The sequence below is a fragment of the Patiria miniata genome, unplaced genomic scaffold, assembly GCF_015706575.1.
Source record: "Patiria miniata isolate m_02_andy unplaced genomic scaffold, ASM1570657v1 HiC_scaffold_21, whole genome shotgun sequence".
NCBI classification, from domain to species: Eukaryota; Metazoa; Echinodermata; class Asteroidea; order Valvatida; family Asterinidae; genus Patiria; species Patiria miniata.
Window position 1 is genome coordinate 1,182,682 of NW_024037060.1, and position 19,056 is coordinate 1,201,737.

Below are 19,056 nucleotides of genomic sequence, written 5' to 3' on the forward strand. Positions count from 1 at the left end.
ACCCGTTACTTTTATCATCTAATTTCTGTAATGACAACTACCATAACAGCAGACTTTTTTGGAAGAAAGAAGAACAAAAGTGTTTGACACAGGCAACAATGTTTCTCTGAACTGAAGAAATAAAAAAAAAAGGCAAATAATATACAATTTTTATGTGGAACTGAATTCCGTTCCAAATTTATTAAATTGCAATGTATAACATCAGCACATATTTGAAATGTCGTAATATAACTCCTCCAATAACTATTCAACAAAATGAAACCCCACCGTTCACATGTGGAATGATAACCAACAATTGATTAAAACCAACAGTTGATTTTGGGAAGGAAAACAAAAAATACTTCCAAGTTGTAGATTTGAGTTTTAAAAACTCATTAAAATCAACTCAAAATATATTTTTCATATGACGTTTGCTTTCAAATGCTAAATATTTCTGGTACATTTTAACGGCAGCCCCATCCACAATGACACTGAACGTTCCTTGAAACTCTGAACACTCACCAAAGTTGGTCCTCTTATCAGATCTATTTTCTCACTTTTACCCATCAATTTTATCACAAGATAACACCAAGATATTTATCAATTTCAACTCATTCACAATTCTGCCAACAGTTACTTGTATTTTTGTATTACTATGAGAATTCCTCAATCTAGTTTCCACTTCAATATCCCGAAAATTAAATAGCCCCGTCACCATTAGGTACTTCACTCACAAATACATCCAAAGTTGTATAGCACCATCTCCCAATTTCACACAATTCTTTGTTTAAATGGGTTTACAGAGTAAAACTATTTTTTCATTACCAAGAAACAGTTTTTGTTGGAATAACTCTGTTTCAATAAACAATTTCCATATTTAAACGCAGCATTGAATATGTACTGAATTAAATTTAATCAATTATTTGTTTCTGAAAAAGAAGGAGAGTTAATAATTGGACTAAGTAAAGTGTATTTTCCTAAAAGAAATACTAATCCTATCAGTGTGCATTCTCTAATGTTCTATTTTACCCTTTTCTCCAATTTAATTTCTTTCCATTTCAAAATTGGGGGTGTTTCGTGCATATTTTGTGTAAACTAAAATGAAGAACCCAAAATTTAAGATACAGTCATGTTCCACACATACATACATGTAGATTACATGTTCTCTTAATTTTTTTTTTCAAAATAAATCTTTTGAGTAAATACAGAACAATGAATTTGGGCATTGATGGAGACCATCAAATAACATCTCAATATGCAGTGGACTAAACATATTGGATTGATTTGTTTACTAAAATGTAAACTAAAAACAGTATGAACAAGTCAATGTTCGTAACACTAATTGTAAAATTAAAAAACAATGCCCTCCAAAATTCAAAAGTCGTTTTTCAAAACTTAAAAAAAAATCCCAAAATCCAGTCCATGAGATGGTTTGTCACAATGATGATCACACACATTATTTTTCAGTTCTTTACATGGTTTTTCCTCATTTTTGTTCTTATTTTATTTCAAAACTAGTCAATTGCTCAAAAAGTAGAGTCGCTAATAAAGCCTGAAAAAGTTTACTTCAAATTGTGCCTGAATTTTATGGCATTTAATTGCAAATTTGCAATCATGTACCTCTGTTGCTTCTTCGATAGACAATCAATCATAATACACGTAGATCATTTTTTCAGAGTTGAAACACGAAACATGAATAGGGTGTTTAAATTTTTACATCTGGACACCTTATTTAACACTGACTGTAATTTGTAACTAAATTGGTACCAAGAACACGAATTGGGACTCGAAAGTTGAAACGCGTGTCTATTGAGACACAGCGTGTAAATTCCAACATCGTGCATAAAACATTGACGTAACATTACAATTTGGCCACAATCTCGGGCACCATGTAATTTGTTGGAGTTCGAAAATTTGGACTCTTTGAGCGTCAACATTTTGAGTGAATCTTTGAGTGGATATATTCTAATATTGGACTCACTGAACAAAATGGCATTGAATTCTTCAACTCAATTTCAATTCCTCACAGCAATGTTAAGGCCAAAAATGGAACCAGAAGCCAATTTTGAAATTTCATAATCACAAAATAAGGTAGAAACCATCTTTATATTCACCCACAATTGATGTACCCATACACGGCGTTAAAGCAGTTATCGCATTTTAAGTCAAGTTACTGTTATAGGTCACGAATGTTAATGCATCATCTACATGATTTTTTGTTTTGGTTCATACAGCCAGTTTCTGTCGGATCATGTAGTTGAGGATACCACCGTGCCGGAAATAGGTGAGCTCTACGTCAGTGTCGAACCTGATGATGGCCTCGAAGGCACGACCATCACTCGTCTGTAAGAAGAGAAAAATACACACAAAAATAATCAAAGTTGGAAATGACAGTGAAAACTGTCAATACTTTTGAATATCTGAACTCTTTAGTGACCACAGAACCCACAAGTAGCCACAACATGGAGCTAGTTCGGACAAGGACTATGGCTAACCATAGCGTGACTAACTTCACTCGCATGCAGGATGACTGGACTACTCCAGTCGACTATTTGGAACCAGAGCTCAGCGTAGGTTGCATTACTGGTTACCAATAGCTGTGCACATCATTAATGCACAGCAGGTAGCCAGGACCAAGAATTTTAGATTAAAGCCAGAGTCCATCATTTGCAGCTATCCAAAAAGTAACTGGCGTAATTAATGTTGCAAAACATACTTGGTTGAAAGATAGTAAGGGGACTAAACTCCCTGTGAAATTATTCTTTCTGGCAAGCTGTCATTTTGAAGAAATCAACAAAAGAAGGCCTTTCCAACGTGCTTCTTAAGCACCGTAGGAAATTCAAATTAAGGAGTTTGTTTTGTTATTCGGTGAAGCGCACGCAAGCATTGGCACGACGCACACGCAGTTGCTATAATTTGTCGGATCAGTGCGTGACATCGCATATAGCTGCAATCGGCTCAGTGAGAACGTGTCTCGGATACCGAATTCAGGCCCAATTCAAAACATGATTCCGCAACTTTTGATTTGAAATCCAGATCCTAGAATGTTGTGTTTCTCGAAATATACAGCTAAAGCTGAGCTGAAACTTCATCAGGTTAATTGTTCAGTACCCTTCTTTAGATTTTGAGCACTTTTGTTGCTTCAAACGAACAAAATGCACAAATGATGGACTATACCTTTAAGGTTTTGACCATCGTTTGATAAGAGAGGTTCGCACATTGCTATTTGTGTGCAGACACAACTTATATGTATGTTAATAACGAGTCACATAAGGCTCAAACTATTGCCTTAATTTGGACTTTTCACTGAAGTCATAATAATTATGCATAAGTGAATACAGACAAAAATGAATGCCAAATGCATTAATTAATGTAGAAGTAACACAAGTTTTGTTGAAGTAAATCATTACCTTCACGGTCGCCTTCTGTCCAGGCTGCAAGTCCTCAGGCACCTCGATGGAGTATTTCTCCTTGCCAGTCAGGCCCAGGGAGTCGGCATTTTGGCCTGGTAGGAACTGCAGTGGGATGATGCCCATGCCGACTAGGTTACTACGATGAATTCGCTCGTAGCTCTCGGCGATCACGGCACGCACACCCTGAAATGAACGGTGCAATCGTTAAGATGTGCTTAATGGGGTATCACACGGTTCCTGCTAATCATTACTGCTTAAAGGGAATATACATCATTTGCTTTTGCTCTAATTTTCAGAAATGGATGGAATTGGGGGATTGGAAATATAAAGCAAATATAGTTACACTGACTTTTTGGAGGTTTTGGGTTCGAAAATGCTATAAAAACCAAGAAAAACGATCATTTTCCTGTAGTCTGGTTCCCTGACTCCATATAAGAAGAAACAGAGCAGTTTACATACATTGGGGAATTGTAAGGTCATGGAACCAGTCTAGCTGGCTCGTACCCGTTCACAGGTTTGTAATCGATTGCAAACAAGTGCAATGGTCAATTGGGGCCAGTATTTGAAAAAAAGCCAGTTGTTTCCAACGCTGATCGGCCGATCAGCGTTGGAAATTGATACAAAAATACCACTTTTCTTGAAAATGACAGAATACCAGGTGCCATAATTTTACAGGATGCTTTAGACTGTCATTTATCAACATCCTATTAAGGTATTTCGCAAAAACTTGGTAGTTTTATTTTTCGATGTTTGCAAATGTTGTATATTCCCTTTAAAATTAAGCTTACAGTAGATTCTAACAGGAGGCTAGGTGTTGTAAAATGAAGCCCAGCAGATCAGTGAAATTCTGAAGAAAGATACTTTACAGAAACATCCAGTGGACAATGGGGGATTATTTCACAGAGCTGTGAGCACTAACGGTTGTTAACTACAACAGAGATTCTGCTCAGGAACATTAGATTGCAGCTCATATAATGGACAATGTGTAGTGTTTGCATATTTGTGTGGTTTAAAGCTGAAATTTTAATTTTAAATTTTAAAAGTACATAACTTTGTGCAGCATCGGTTTTTTTTTTTTAAAGTAATTCCATGATATAGGGCCAAGTTTTCCATTAACAAATGAGCATTTTCAATGGGTGGATGTGTTCTTCGTAGGACTCTTTAATTTCTAACCCTAAAATCTGAAAGCATTATATAGAGTAATCCAGTACTGAGGTGGTACTGCGCTTGGTGTACATGGGTCATACCATGTGAAATCAAGGTTCCTTCATAAAAAAAACCAACTTTGACAAACTTTGGGCCTACCTCAACAGAAATGGATTATATTTGTGCTTGACAGAAAAGTTGAGTAATTATTGTAATTCTTTCTGGTAGTGAAAGAAGAATTCTTCAAAAGTAAACTGCAACAGAAGCTTCGAAGTAACCACGAGGGAGAAGACATTTATACATTTGTTCAGGTTATTAATGATTTTTAAATGCATTAGTCATGTAAAACCATTGTTCAGATTGATCCTACCTGCATCCAGGGTCCCTTAGCAGCCCAGTCACGCGATGACCCAGACCCATAATCCTTTCCGGCTAGAATGATCAAAGTCTGTTTGTCCCTGCGATACCGCTCGGCCGCGTCAAAGATATCCATAGTCTCACCCGACGGAAGGTGGACGGTCTTAGGCCCCGCCTTGCCCACAAACTTGTTGACCAATCGGATGTTGGCGAAGGTGCCCCGCGCCATGACGGCGTCGTTGCCGCGTCGACTGCCATAGGAGTTGAACTCACGGGGGGTGAGGCCACGCGAGGCTAGGTAGCGGGCCGCGGGGCTGTTGCGGGCGATGCTGCCGGCAGGCGAGATGTGGTCGGTGGTGACAGAGTCTCCAAGGTTTAACAGGACGCTGGCGTCTTTGACTCCCATGATTGGTGGAATCTCTTTCTCCTGGAAAATAAGCAGAGTTAAATTAACTTCATGAGCCAAAAATGGGCCAAACATTGTAGCAAATTGCTTTAAATTCCTATAATTAGCAGCAATTAATTTCTTACTCGCACAGTTTATTTGAGTTATAAATGAGCACTCAACAATCCTTTGAAATAATAGGGTTGCCAAAATACATTCTCATCTTGACTGGAAAGTCTCACCATGGTTTCAAAGAACGGCGGCGATTGGATATAAGTTGACTTGGAGTCCCAAGGGTACAGCATGCTCTCTGGGGCATCCAGGCTGTTCCATCGCTCGTTACCTTTCTGCAAAAAGAAAAAAAAATATAATACAAAATATAATTGGTTTCAGACACGCAAACATTTACCGTTTACTAGACTCTGGAGTAATTTTTAATGACTGCGACAGTCAATGTCTTGATGTGGTTGCTCCTTATAGACAGCAGATGGGCACATTTCTTTACCAATTGCGGAAGCTCCAGTGGGGGAACACACAGCTTTGTAACCGTTGAGGGGGTTGCAATTGTTTTAAAAGCCACGCATTTTTAATGAAGTTATTTCAAATCTATGATTAATTTGATCTGAAAGACGTTTTTGTGTCATTCTGTGAACTACTTACAGCAATCTTGGCGTAGACCTCTTTGAACATGGCGGGAATGACATACTGCCTCTCTACCTCATGAATCTCGCTACGACTGGGCCAGATATCTCGCAGGAAGACTTCTTTGCCCTCTGGTGTCTTACCTGAAGATAAATCCAACAGATAAAGTTTACTTGAGAGCCGGGGTTTGCTGCATGAAGACAAAACACTGGCTTTGTTTTACGCTTTAGCAGAACAGAAAATGAGTTCCAGTTTTGTGCAAGAAAAATAGTCAATTTTAAAGTTGAATAAAGAAATTGAATGGATCGGGGTTTGAACCTGCAACCTCCGGATTGCCGTTCCAGTTCTCTACCAACTGAGCTATCCAGCCCTATGTTGGCAGTTCCCCAATTTGTCAATGTCTTTGTGCAAGGGGCGCTAGTTAGAAGCCATCAACCCACATGTGTCATGTTGCCAGGGATCACGCCCAAAGTCACAATGCTAGCAACATTAGCAATGCTGCAAACTTGCCAAATAGCAAACGAGGATCACTCAAAGAGAATACAGCTGTTTTTATTATTTGTTTTCATATAAAACCACAAAGGGTCGTTATGCTATGAGTCCAAATTGTGACCAAACATTAGTTGTTACAAAAAACAGACAACTTTTCCACCTTAACCACTGCAACAATATCTCAACTTAAAAAGCTCTCTTATGCTTCCTTTATCGTGAACATACTCCCCTACTTACCTAGTGGTTGGGTCTCAAAGTCAATGCTGACAGTGCCGGCCAGGGCATAGGCTATTACCAACAGAGGGGAGGCCAGGTAGTTGGCCCTGGTCAGAGGGTGGATGCGTCCCTCAAAGTTGCGATTGCCTGACAGAACGCCACAGGCCACTAGTTCACCCTGAAAAAGCAGAACAGATTCCACAATGAAATTTCAAAAAGAGAAAGTAATTAGCTCATATTTCTACTGAATGTAAATTCTCAATAGTTTTTTTCTTCAGGCACTCTGAACAATCAAATGGAGTCCACCAGTAGTAAAGTATCAAGTCATCCATTTTTGAAGTCATCCATTTTTGAAGACAGCAATAGTGACCAGGCTCTAACTTACTTGATCCTGCAAACCTTCCAATACCTCCTGGCGAGTTTGGACAGTCTGGACAGTTATGGTTGACACATTTACCAAAGAACAGCTTACCTTTTCAATGGCTTGAGAGACTTCCTCTGGTAGGGGGCCACTGTTGCCGATACATGTCATACAGCCGTAGCCAACGATATCAAACCTGCCAAAAACAAACCATGATGAGAATCAACCAATGCTACAAGACAAATGGCAAATGGTATTCCAGGGATGCACAGCAGTTTGAAATGAAATTTTTGGAAAAAAAGTTCTGTTCTTACCCTAGTTTGTCCAGGTAAGGGATAACCCCGCTCTCTTGCAGGTAGTAGGTGACCACACCACTGCCTGGGCTCAAGCTGGTTTTGATGTAAGGTTCGACGGTCAGGCCTGCCTCTACGGCCTTCTTGGCAAGCAGTCCTGGTTGGAGAATGGGACATGAAGATCAAACCAGTGTCAGACTGGCACTACAGAGAGGCAAACTTTATGCATTATGTACATTTTCCATTGACCATTTTTCCAAGACCATCTTGAGATATGGTACACACAATAGGATACAGCCTCAATCCTCCACGATCATCCATTATTTCTTGAATTTTTTCAAGAGTGGTGACCACTACCTCAATCCTCTAAAATCCTCCAAAAATGCCTGATTGACATTGAAGAATTGAAGGTAAGGCTGAAATATTGTTGAACGAATGTTTGGCTGATATAACACCATTCTCCCACTTACCCGCTCCAAGCATGACTGATGGATTGCTGGTATTGGTGCAGCTGGTAACTGCAGCAATCACTACTGAGCCGTGCGTCAGCGTGTACTCAGTCCCGTCAAACTGGAAGGGCACCGTGGTGGACTGCTGCTCCTTGGGGATGTGGAAGCCCTTGAAGCCCACCTTGTTGTCCAGGCAGCTCTGGAAGTCCACTTTCATGTCCGTCACCAGGACTTTGTCGTGGGGCCGCTTGGGCCCACTGATGCAGGAGCGGACCGTGCTCAGGTCCAGCTCTACTACCTAGTCAGATAAAGAGCAAGAAACAATTTTTTTTTTTATAGGAAATGAAAGGAAAAAGCACAAAATACTAATCAAATATTTAATTCAAATTGTGAATAGAGCTGCATCATTTTGTCTTTGAGATGCAAAAATCATTGAGGACAATTTTCTGATTTTTTAAAGTTATTTATACACTTGCAATTGTTTTCGTCAGTTTTTCTTTTTTGTCAATTCTTAATTTGAAAGTTCGTCATTTCTATTTTTCTTTAAAACTATTATATAAACCTTCAAGGCTTTCTTTGTTTTCAGGACTTCAGGTTTTCCTGTAAAACCTTCTTAAGGATTTTGGAGAACAGAGAGGGTTCAGAATAATGTCTCATCAAATTCATCACAGCCAGTTCTTTTTTTGTTTTCATTTTGTCAACCAGGAATCAATAAGATCAAGGAGTGTTGTCAGCTTTGAATTTGACAGTTCTTTAACAAATGGAATAGCAGCTTTTTACCTCCGAGAAGACAGGGTCCTGGTCAGAGTTATTGAAGTCCCTGAACATGTGGTTAGCTTTGCAGTAGGCCTCGATGCACGCAATCTGTGTCTCATCGCGACCTGGATTGGGGGGAAAGAATGTCAGATTGGGGATGACTGATGAGAAACAAGTTATGCACCTTGACAAACTAGTCACAAACCTTGCATCTGTTAATAAACCAAACTGTCAAGGAGGACCAAATACAAAGCAATGTCTTGCAATGTCTGGTGCCCAACTCGTACCTGTTTGCCTGAGGTAGGCAATACTGTTCTGGTCGACTGGGAAGAACCCAACGGTAGCACCATACTCTGGGCACATGTTAGCGATGGTGGCGCGGTCCGCTATGGATAGCTGGGCCACACCAGGGCCAAAGAATTCCACAAATTTGCCCACGACGCCAACTTGTCGCAAATGCTGAAAACGAATTTGAACAAGGGAAATAAAAAAAATGTGATTTTATCTAAGTTGTCATCAACTGACAGATTACAAAGCAATACACATTTTTTCTGACCTATCAGCCGTTTGAGCAAAAATCTTGTGGAATAGTTATTTGTTTAAGAAAGTGATCTTCAGAGTATAATGCCTTGCCTTTGGTTTTGACACAAACCAAACTGGTCCGATTTCATGGTATGGTTAGCAGAAACACACTGACAGTAGCAGACAAATTTAACCAACCTAAAGCATATTCCAAGGGTAGATGACTAACACTTAAAGCAGATGTAAATTTCCATTAACTCTAACCGAACTCAACCCATCAAAGCCCAACAGCAGGTTTTGTTGAAATCTGTTGGGATAGGTACAGTACCCCTAAACTGATGGTCTTTTACACTGGGGTTGGCATACCTCCAGAAACTAAGTCCAACAGTGTGTGTGTACAGTTTCCCATGTGGGTGTTGGAATTTGCCAGAATGGGTATGGTTCCTAGTAAATTATGCTAGGGAGTTAATACTGCCAATGCAACCATAGCGATCTTTACTCTGCTACTGCTCAAAGTTCCGTGCAGAAGTTTGAGTAAGCACACAATCCTCTCGAAATCTGGTGACATGAAATTGGACCTAGCTGCATCCAATACTGCAATCTTTGTATTAAACTAATCGTGAAAGCTGTATCATGGGTATGGCATTAGGAATGACTGACCCACCTTCGTAATGGTCAGCACAACGTCCGTTGATGTGGCCAGTGAGTCCATCATACCGGTCAGTTTGTAGCCGACGACTTTAGGAAGCACCATACTGATGGACTGATTCAGCATAACTGCTTCTGCTTCAATGCCACCAACACCTGAGTAAAAGAAAGAAACAGATCAACATAAACAGCTGCTACCAACTGCTAAGCAACTGGACTTACTTGAAAGGAATGGTCAACTGTCCTGAATCCTCCAATTTTCATATTTTTCACAAACCCAAGGGAGTAAGGATAGTAACAAGAGGCTGTATTTTGATCTTGGCAGAACCAAACTACAGGTTTGAGGTGAAGATTACTTCCAAAATCTGTCAAGTATGGAACAGATCCATAACCAAAGAATATAAAAAGCCATAATCCTCCAAGGTCTTTCAAATTTTCTTTGAGATTTTCAAATGTTTTTCAAAAGTATGTATCATTGGTTTCCTGAAAAGTGGTGGATCTTCTCAGATTTTGGAAGCTTCCTTGGACAATTTGTTGGGGTTAAATACTGGAATGCTTAGAAAAACATCTTACCCCAGCCCACAATTCCCAGGCCGTTGATCATGGTGGTATGGGAGTCCGTTCCCACGAGGCTATCAGGGTACAGCAGGCCGTTCTTGTTGAAGACAACGCGGCCCAGGTACTCGAGGTTGACTTGGTGGACTATTCCCGACCCAGGGGGAACAATCAGCATGTTCTGCAGCGCTTTGGCACCCCACTGGAAAAGGAATAGAAAAATAGCTCAAGTTATTAACAACATGGATAATCCAGCACAAACTCATGTCATCTCAGAGCAATCAAAAATGCTATCCATTCTAACTATATTTCAAAGTGGAAAACATTCAAATTGTTTCAAAGCTTTCTTTGTATCTATCAAATGACTGCGAAAAACTGGATCACTTAAAAACTCTGTCTCACCTTCAGAAACAGGAAGCGTTCTTTGTTTCTCTGGAACTCAATTTCTTGGTTTTTCTGAAGTGCGTCAGAGCTGTGCAATAACAGAGACAATTAAAAAAGATCATGAATTGGGAGAAAGTGGACAAATTTGTTGAAGCTCACCTGACTACAGAACCAGACCTTGTCCCTTTCACTGAAACTACAACATTTGTTTCTTCTAGAAGATACTTTTGCCTTAAAAATTATCCCGAACAAGAGCAAGACATTTGGCAGGTTAAAACATACAACAGGGGTGTGTAAGAAAACAGACAGAGCAGGGAGGAGAAATGGGTCATGTAACTGCTGTTAATTGTACCCCAACCCCATTTAAAACTTTAACCCCAACCTTCCCGAATCCTCCAAAATCCTCTTTGCAAAAATGGAGGATTTTGCAGGATTGAGGCTATATATGGCAAAACAATAATGTGGCTAATTTTGGAGGATACACTGTGTCAAGCCGTGCATAAATTTAGGCCTAGATTATACTTGAAATCCTCCGCACTGTTCCAGGATGTCACTGGTACTGCCTCAACATATTGACAGTGATTGCTGGAGGATTTTGCAGGATTGAGGCAGTGGTCACCCCTCCAAGGACCACATTCTACAAATAACAGAGGATTTTGCGGGATAGAGGCCGTATGCAATTTTTACATGGAGGCAGTTGGAGGATTTTGCAAGATTGAGGTTACATCCTAGCAAAAATGCCCCCAGGAGTTAGTGTTAATGGAGGTGGTACCACAGGCACATACATGTAGAAGCACAGTGAAAACACATACATACTGCATAACACTAAACACTAAAGGCTGGTTTACACTTGGTGCACAAGCAAACATGAACACGAATTGTTGACGTAGCCGCAAGTTTTCACGATGTCACTTCAAGAAGTTTAACAGTAACACATTTCAATTTCCTCCAAATACATGTATCAATACAATTTGGTCAAGATGAGCAAAATCACGAGCATTTGCATACGTGTACGAGCACATGTAATTCACATGAGATGTGAACCAGCTTTCACTAAATGATGAAACCTTAGCATCACATTGTACGCAACTGTTTGAAGCAAGCTTGTGGGTTCTTGTGTTGGTTACAGTGTTGTCATATAATTTCTTATTTTTACCAACTAAGGGCTACAGATGTACTGGGCCCACCCCCACTTGTAACAGATACGTTTAATCCCTTTTTAAAGATGGAACACCTACAACTTTTACCAGGTTCATAACATGTACAAACAATAGTATATTCACCAGTATTGAGTAAATTACCCCCAAAATATAAACATAAATTATGAGATGGGTACTTCATGCTATAACAGCTACCCAGTGTTTTCATGATTTCTCCATCTTTCATATCTTTTCTGACTAATGTTCTTGCAAATATTATTTCCATTTGGTACCTCGACCAAAATTAGTGACACAATTTTCTACTTTAAGTTTGTGCCCTCATTTTCCATTCATTAAGCCCAAAACAAAATTCTCCACGCCACAAAAGCCTTTGACCATCCGATTTCAAATCTCAACTGGGGCAAAGAATTGATTAAAAGTATAAAACAGAATTGTTCTTATTGTTCACCCACTGAGTTTAAGTTTATCTTGTTTCACAATAGCTGTTTTTTTGTGACCTTGCTGCTAACTTTGTACAAGTACTGATAAGACCTCTCTCTAATACTATGGACTTTGAAGTTTGAATAACAAACAAAAAACAGGTGGTGTTAAACTCTTGCATAAGGTTAGTGTGCATGTACGCAGAGACATTGAACTCTCGGATAACAACCTCTTAAACTTTGCTGTTGATAGAAATAATACTACAAACTTAGAGCATTATCAGTATGGATCTTTCAAGGACAAATATAGCACCTGATTGTTCTCCAACAATGGTCACTTTAACAATGATGTTTTTTTAAGCACTGCTTATATTTAGCATACGTCATGTGCAGGCATGCATTTTCTGAGACTGATGGTGTGATACCTAACAAGATCAACTTTGGTGGCCTTAAAGCAACACATATTGAAAAATCAAAACAAAAACCAAAGTTTACATGTACATGTACACCAACCAACAGGTACACAAAATGTGAATGGGCCTTATAAACCCACAAAAGGCCATGAAGACCACAAAATCCCATACCTGCCAACAGTTGAGAGTCTAAAATACATGTAGGGCCACTACTGGAAGGCGTTCCAAGGATTTGCAATTTTAAAATGCCCAGAAACCTGCAATGTGTTTAGGTTTTCCATGTAGCCTGGTTTTCATCATCAGCTGATGAGAACCAGTCAAAGCAATAAGGCATGACATTTGGTCGGTAACCAGTTCTTGAGTCAAGGAAGATTGAATCACAGTGACGGGATATTTTTAAATGCAAAAAACTAAGTGCAATACCAAAAGTATTCTAATTTGCAATTGAATACCAACTATACAAGCAAATGAAGAAAAAAAAACACCACCTATTTTGAAAAATATGAAATTAACAAAACACAAAAGTCAGATGACTTTGATTTCATTTATGTGACATAGGTGCTTATTACTATGATTGCAATAAACAGAAAAGCATACAAGAAGTGTGAAAAAGTTTATACAAAAACGAACTGCTGAGGTGCCTTAAGCACTGTTGGCAACACAAACGAAAAAAAAAAAAAAAAATTACGAATATGGCAAAAAGGAATGGATATCGTAAACTGGGAAGAACTTGAGAAAACAAAATTAAGAGTAGACAAAAGGTGGCTTGATCATGTTCACAGGAAAAGTAAAAGCAACAGACGGTGAGAGGCTCAAGACAGGGGGCGGAGCCAGAGTGATTGGAATGGGGGGAGGGGAGGCTACACAACAATATAAGAGCTGTACAACACAGGACAACTGTCAAACTTTTAATGCAGCTATAGTGCACACAAATAGGACAAAACAAGAACATGACACCAACAGAAAAAGAATGCAAGCAAGCAAGCAAGCAAGCAAGCAGTTTTTAAACAAAATTTTCCAACTTTCCCCCGAAAGCTCCAAGGCATTCATGTTGCTTGAGGATATACAAAAGAAATTGATGGAAAAATTGTAGATTCCCAACTAACCCATCGGTAGCTATGTGGTGAAAGGGACAAGTCTGGTCTTGAAGGGGGAGGCGGAAGCCAGACTCAATGGGCCCGCACACGTTGCAGACACTGCCCCCCTTAGGGTGGCTCTCGGACCCCTTGGGCACCCCTCCGCCCGGATTAGGGGTGCGGGGGACTATTGGGCATGGCCTGTGAGTTGATAGAGAAACACGGAAAAACATTTACATGTACAAACACCTAATGAAAAAGGGTGGAAAGGATTTTGGGTGAGGGGTCATGGTGATGCCAAATCTGAAGTAATGGACATAAGTGAGGAGAGGATCCAGAGGGAAAGGGGAAGGAGGGAGGGAGGGGTGAAGTACATTATTATTGTCAAAGAGTTTAATTAGAAAGAGAAAGATAACACCTTTAAGAAAGATTTAACTAGGATGCAAACACCAGCCCTCTTACTCTCACAATTTGACAGAAACAAGGACTGGGGGTGGGGGTGGGAAGGGATTAAAAAAAAACCCCAGATGTTACAGTTGTTTTATCTTCAGCGTGAGCAAACAATCTCTGTAGCCGTTTTTACAAGTTGCACCTGTAGAAGCACACAAGCTTTGATTGGTTGCATCAAGCTTTGAAGGTTACAGTCTATGAGGATGTTGGGCAGGGAGGGTTTTATTAATGACAGAAGGCAATCAGTCATTGCCATTTTATCTTCACTGTGCTCCTTGTGAGAAAGTTCTTCAGCATTTGTGTTGCAATCGACCAGGGCTGTAGATGACTTACAATCCAGTTTTAAACTTAATTTGTAAACTTGTTTACAAAATTTCATGTTGTTGTCAAGTGATACCAACTTCCTGCAAAATGTTCTGCTCTGCACTGCATGCTCATCCCTTGAACTATTAAAGGTTTAAAATTATTCATCTTTACTGCACAATATTTAGAAATAATATAGAAAAACATGATTTGGTGGCTGATGATTTGGACTGTAAACATTTAAGTGGCCATTGGCCAATTACGAAGATTGCTTATAATATACATACAATGTAAATTGAAGAAAAAATCTGAAAAGCTTTTGTGAGACAAACCTCCTGGACACATCCACTTGCACGGAATGGTCAATTACCAGGTCGGCAGGGCAGACAGGATTGATGGTCTGGGGGTCACCGCCTAGACGCTTGACCGCATCACGCATGGCTGCAAAGTCCACTACCGCTGGTACACCCCTATTGGGGATAGAATGGGAACAGTGAGGTCACCAGCAAATTCCACGAAGCACATTAAAATTTTAATATTGGTTTTGCTTTTCAGTAACATGACGTTACAGGCACTGTATGCTCAATCATGTCCATTGAGGCAATATGGTATTGTTTACAAAATCGTTTTCAATCTGTAGCACTTCATTTTTGTTATGAGACTAATCTATTTCTTTAATGACACTAAGCCACTCAGCATTGCCCTCAAACCCAATTGCTATGAATTGTCCCACTGATAAAATTATACCGGGGTTCTTTACAGCCTACAAAACTCTGTGCTCAGGTTGATATTATTTTCTGTTTAAAACTATTTCTTTGAATTGCTTCACTATACGCTTCTCACAGGAAACGTGTTTGCTAATGTTGCTAGAGCCTAGAGTATAGATCAAGGGTATCAGCTAATTCAGTGACAACTACATTGTAACTTAAATGCATAGTAAATAAATGGCAAAACAAAAATGAACATGTACATACTTCCACCATTCTTTCCTGAGATCATACAAAACTGTACACTTTGAAAATTGTTTACATCTACTAAAAGGATTTGTTCAACAATGTATGGCCATGACTCAAAAGCAATGGTAATGCTCAGTTGACTTCTATAGCCAGATATCTTGAAAGAAAAAAAAGATTATTTAGGCAAAACAAAAAAAAATACTCGGTCTCTGGTCAGCGCGTGCGTCGATTTTAATCATGCGCGTCAACCTTTTTTCCCCCTTCAAATTAACACGGAAGCTACAACAGCGCCCTCTATTGCCGCACCTCCTCAAATTTTTGCACCAAGGAGCACCAAGGAATGGGGAAATTGCACCAAGGCAAATGATAAAGGGCACCAAGGCAAATGATGGAGGACACCAATGTAATATGAGGACACAAAAAAGCAAAATACATGTAGTACCCACCTTGTCTGTACAATTGAAGCTTTAAAAAAAAAAAAAAAAAAAAAAAAAAAAAAAAAAAAAATTCCGGAACTTCGGTCTGACCAGAGACCGATTTAAATTTTTGTTTGGCCTTATAACAGAGGCCGTCCCCCTTGACTGTAACCCTTCAATTTATCATCATTATCGCAAAAGGTTAAACTCTGTTAGATTTGCATATTTCTGTGCTCATGTTAAGTACCAGCAACTGTGGGTATATCCGGTTTGTTTATATGCCTGGAATTTTATTTGTTGTTTGAGAAAACAAGCAAATTTCCAGGCAGGAAAAGCTGTTGAAAGCCAAGGACAGTTTGCTAAATCAATAAATCACAGTTGGATTTTTAAGTATGTGTACATGTACAATTGTATGCTTGTACATGTATTGTGTGTGACCCAATCCAAACCATTCAAATCCTGTTCAATTTGAGCGATTTTGACCTGAATTACTTCCTCATATGAGAAATGTCCACAATTGTGGATTTTTATATGGCACACCAAAAAAAAATCACAAGCGTTCTTGCCACATGCCGTGGTGTGGGATATTATTCCCCACAAAATCTATTCATAAATTCCAAAATCCATAAATTCTCGGATTCCTTTTTATGCAATGCTAATTTCCATTATGATTTTGCATGGAAGTGATTTGAGCTTTAGCAGAACCTTCAGAGTCACTTTACTTTTACATCTACACAAAATGGTATATGTAAACCTTCAATGATGTGTTCAGTGTTTTTGTCTGCAACAAATATCTTCAGTACTTGACACAATGGTCAAAAAGAAATGCTATAGCGTAGTCTCTTATGATGAACTATGCTTTGCTTTTATAATTTTAACAGAAGTCCCTTAACATTTCCATCAGTGCCTCATATGACATCACAGCATTAGCATCTGCAGGGCACAGGAAAAACGATGCTAAAAAAATAGGGTGTCTCATTATTATGTTCATACAGACCACAGACACAAAATAATTATACAAACTATGTTGTTTTGCAAAATCCATGTTTATTTCAGTTGGCTAATATGTGGACCAAAGTTTAGCTAAAAAGGCAACCAAGCAGCAAGAAAGGCAGGCATGGACCAGTGAACATTTAGTCACTCGTGCCAGTTTTGCAATGCAAGAGTTTCTAGTGGAAAGAAACAAAAATAGCGGAAGATTAAAGCTACAGTCCATCATTTGTAGCTATCCAAAAAGTAACTGACGTAATTCTTGTTGAAAAACATACTTGGTTTGAGCTAAACTCCCTGTGCTGTCATTTTGACGAAATCAACAAAAGAAGACCTTTCCAACGATAGACGCATTGTTGGACATTTCCGTTAGTAGTTCGTTTTTTTAATTAAAGCGTTGACACGACATACACACACGCGTGGTTGCTATAATTCGTGGGATCAGTGTGCGACATCGCGGAGCTGCAATTGGCTCAGTGAGAACGTGTCTCCGACACTGAATTTAGGCCCAATTCAAAACATGCTTCAGCAACTTTTGATTTGAAATCGGGATCTTACAATGATGTTTTCTCGAAATATATAGCTGAAGCTGAGCTGAAACTTCATCAGGTTAGTTGTTCAGGACCCTTCTTTAGATTTTGAGAACTAGTTCCAATACTTACGTAAAGTCTTGTAAGATGACACGGGACGGCTTGAAGGGCACTTCCACACTCTTGTCCTGGTTTTCCTTCCAATTCAAGATGTTCTCCACATCTTTCTCCTTGATGTGGAAGTTGTCGCAATTCCTAACGGCCGACTCCAGGAGAACACGGATGGAGAACGGGAGACGATCTGCGATGGAAAAGAATCAAAGACATGTACAACCCCATGCAAATGCTAACAGTTAGCTCAATAAACCTTATGAAATTACCTTCCAAGTTGACCTTCCTTGTCTAGTAGCTCATGTGATTTTACATGAGCATCAAAAGCGGGGATGGGGGGGGGGGAGTTGTGACATCCCCCCCCCCTTGTCAGTTTGATAGCAAAATTATCATTGTTGTCAGAAAAAATCACCTAACTGTTGGCTAAATAGACCATTTGGTTAATTGCAACCACTTGTACTGTAAAATGGTCACAACATCAAAGAGTAGGGCCTAGTGGATCGGTTTTGTTTCAGTTCCGAAACAAAAAGACGCATCAGTCGATTCTTACCATATCTGTAATCGTTGAGAGCCAAGAGGTTGAAGTACTGTAGGTCCTCATCTGCCACTCGGATGCTTTCTTTTAGTCGGGAGAACACGCAGGTTGCTTTTTTAAAAAAATGAACGGGGAGGGAAAAACAAAGTTTGTAATTTATTATTATCAAAAAACATAAACAATTTTAGAAACTAAAAACACAAGCTTCTCTAGCGTGCGGAAGAGGCTCGGAGTTGGTGTAAATTATAAAATTTCATTTCAAGCATTAAAATCTGCCACTTTATTTGTAAAACACCAAAACGCCCAAAGTCAATTTTGATAAATTAAATCTCAACGAAATCAAAGCCATATTTTGTACATTATATCAACTTACAAAAAGGTTTGGCGACAAGGCAAATTTTTGTTTTATATACAGGCTACACAATGGAGCTATAAATTATACTGGATTTTATTAATTTTATTTATCAATATCATTATCAATATCATGCTTATTAATTATTTTAACAACAAAAAAAATATCAGGGACTGCTTCACCATGTTCATGGTCAAATATTGTCATGCCTTCAGTCCTACACTGCCTTTCCAAAATGCCACATATTTTCCTTATTCATGTTCACTGGACAGGGCTACAACCAAAACATTTTTCCCCTGCCCCCTCCATTTACGGTAAGCACCGCCCACCTTCCAAGTGACCTTGGCCAGTTCGAAAGACCTGCTGACTAGCTCGCTACGTACATGACGTAGGCTACGTGATGATGACTGAACAAAAAACGCCACACACACGACAAAACAACTTCAATTTTAAAGAACACGCACGCAAATCTCCCATGAAAAAAACACCCCCACTGATGCAGTGCCAGATCAAGTCATGTCAAGTACAATAAATGGGTATCAAATATTTTAGCAATATTAATATGTGAAAAGAACATTTTACCAGCTCCGTCCGTCGCCATAGCCGATTCTGATTTTGTCACGTACGCACGTACGACACGTTATTGCATGTATTGTGTGCAGTGCTGGTTGCGTCATATACTGCTTTTATCAATCAATGACTAGTCTGGTTTCTATCTGATCTCCGACTCCCGGAGTTAATGCGAAA

The 19,056-nt window shown here is 39.3% G+C and overlaps 1 protein-coding gene across 2 annotated transcripts; it reads right to left on the reverse strand.

The window, feature by feature from the left end:
- Nucleotides 1–142: 142 nt before the first annotated feature.
- Nucleotides 143–19,014, reverse strand: LOC119729483 (cytoplasmic aconitate hydratase-like). Of its 2 annotated transcripts, XM_038202050.1 has the most exons (19): nt 18,892–19,014; nt 17,973–18,068; nt 17,444–17,612; nt 14,752–14,889; nt 13,697–13,867; nt 10,617–10,686; nt 10,233–10,416; nt 9,676–9,815; nt 8,777–8,948; nt 8,514–8,614; nt 7,755–8,031; nt 7,306–7,441; nt 7,103–7,187; nt 6,652–6,808; nt 5,941–6,065; nt 5,523–5,627; nt 4,909–5,322; nt 3,390–3,575; nt 143–2,322 (listed from the first exon to the last, which is right to left on the reverse strand). In XM_038202050.1, exons 1-19 carry the CDS (start codon nt 18,908–18,910, stop codon nt 2,206–2,208), a joined length of 2,862 nt encoding a protein of 953 aa, XP_038057978.1. In that variant the 5' UTR covers nt 18,911–19,014; the 3' UTR covers nt 143–2,205. The 2 variants fall into 2 exon arrangements, with proteins under 2 accessions (XP_038057978.1, XP_038057979.1); XM_038202051.1 differs by lacking the exon at nt 13,697–13,867 and having other exon boundaries at nt 18,892–19,012.
- Nucleotides 19,015–19,056: the final 42 nt, after the last annotated feature.

Bases quoted from the DNA above. Each gene is read 5' to 3' on its own strand.
- LOC119729483 (XM_038202050.1), bottom strand. The intron at 9,816-10,232 runs GTAAGATGTTTT...TCTTTTACTCAG, and splicing joins CCTGGGAATTGTGGGCTGGG to GTGTTGGTGGCATTGAAGCA. The intron at 3,576-4,908 runs GTAGGATCAATC...CGTTCATTTCAG, and splicing joins CTAAGGGACCCTGGATGCAG to GGTGTGCGTGCCGTGATCGC.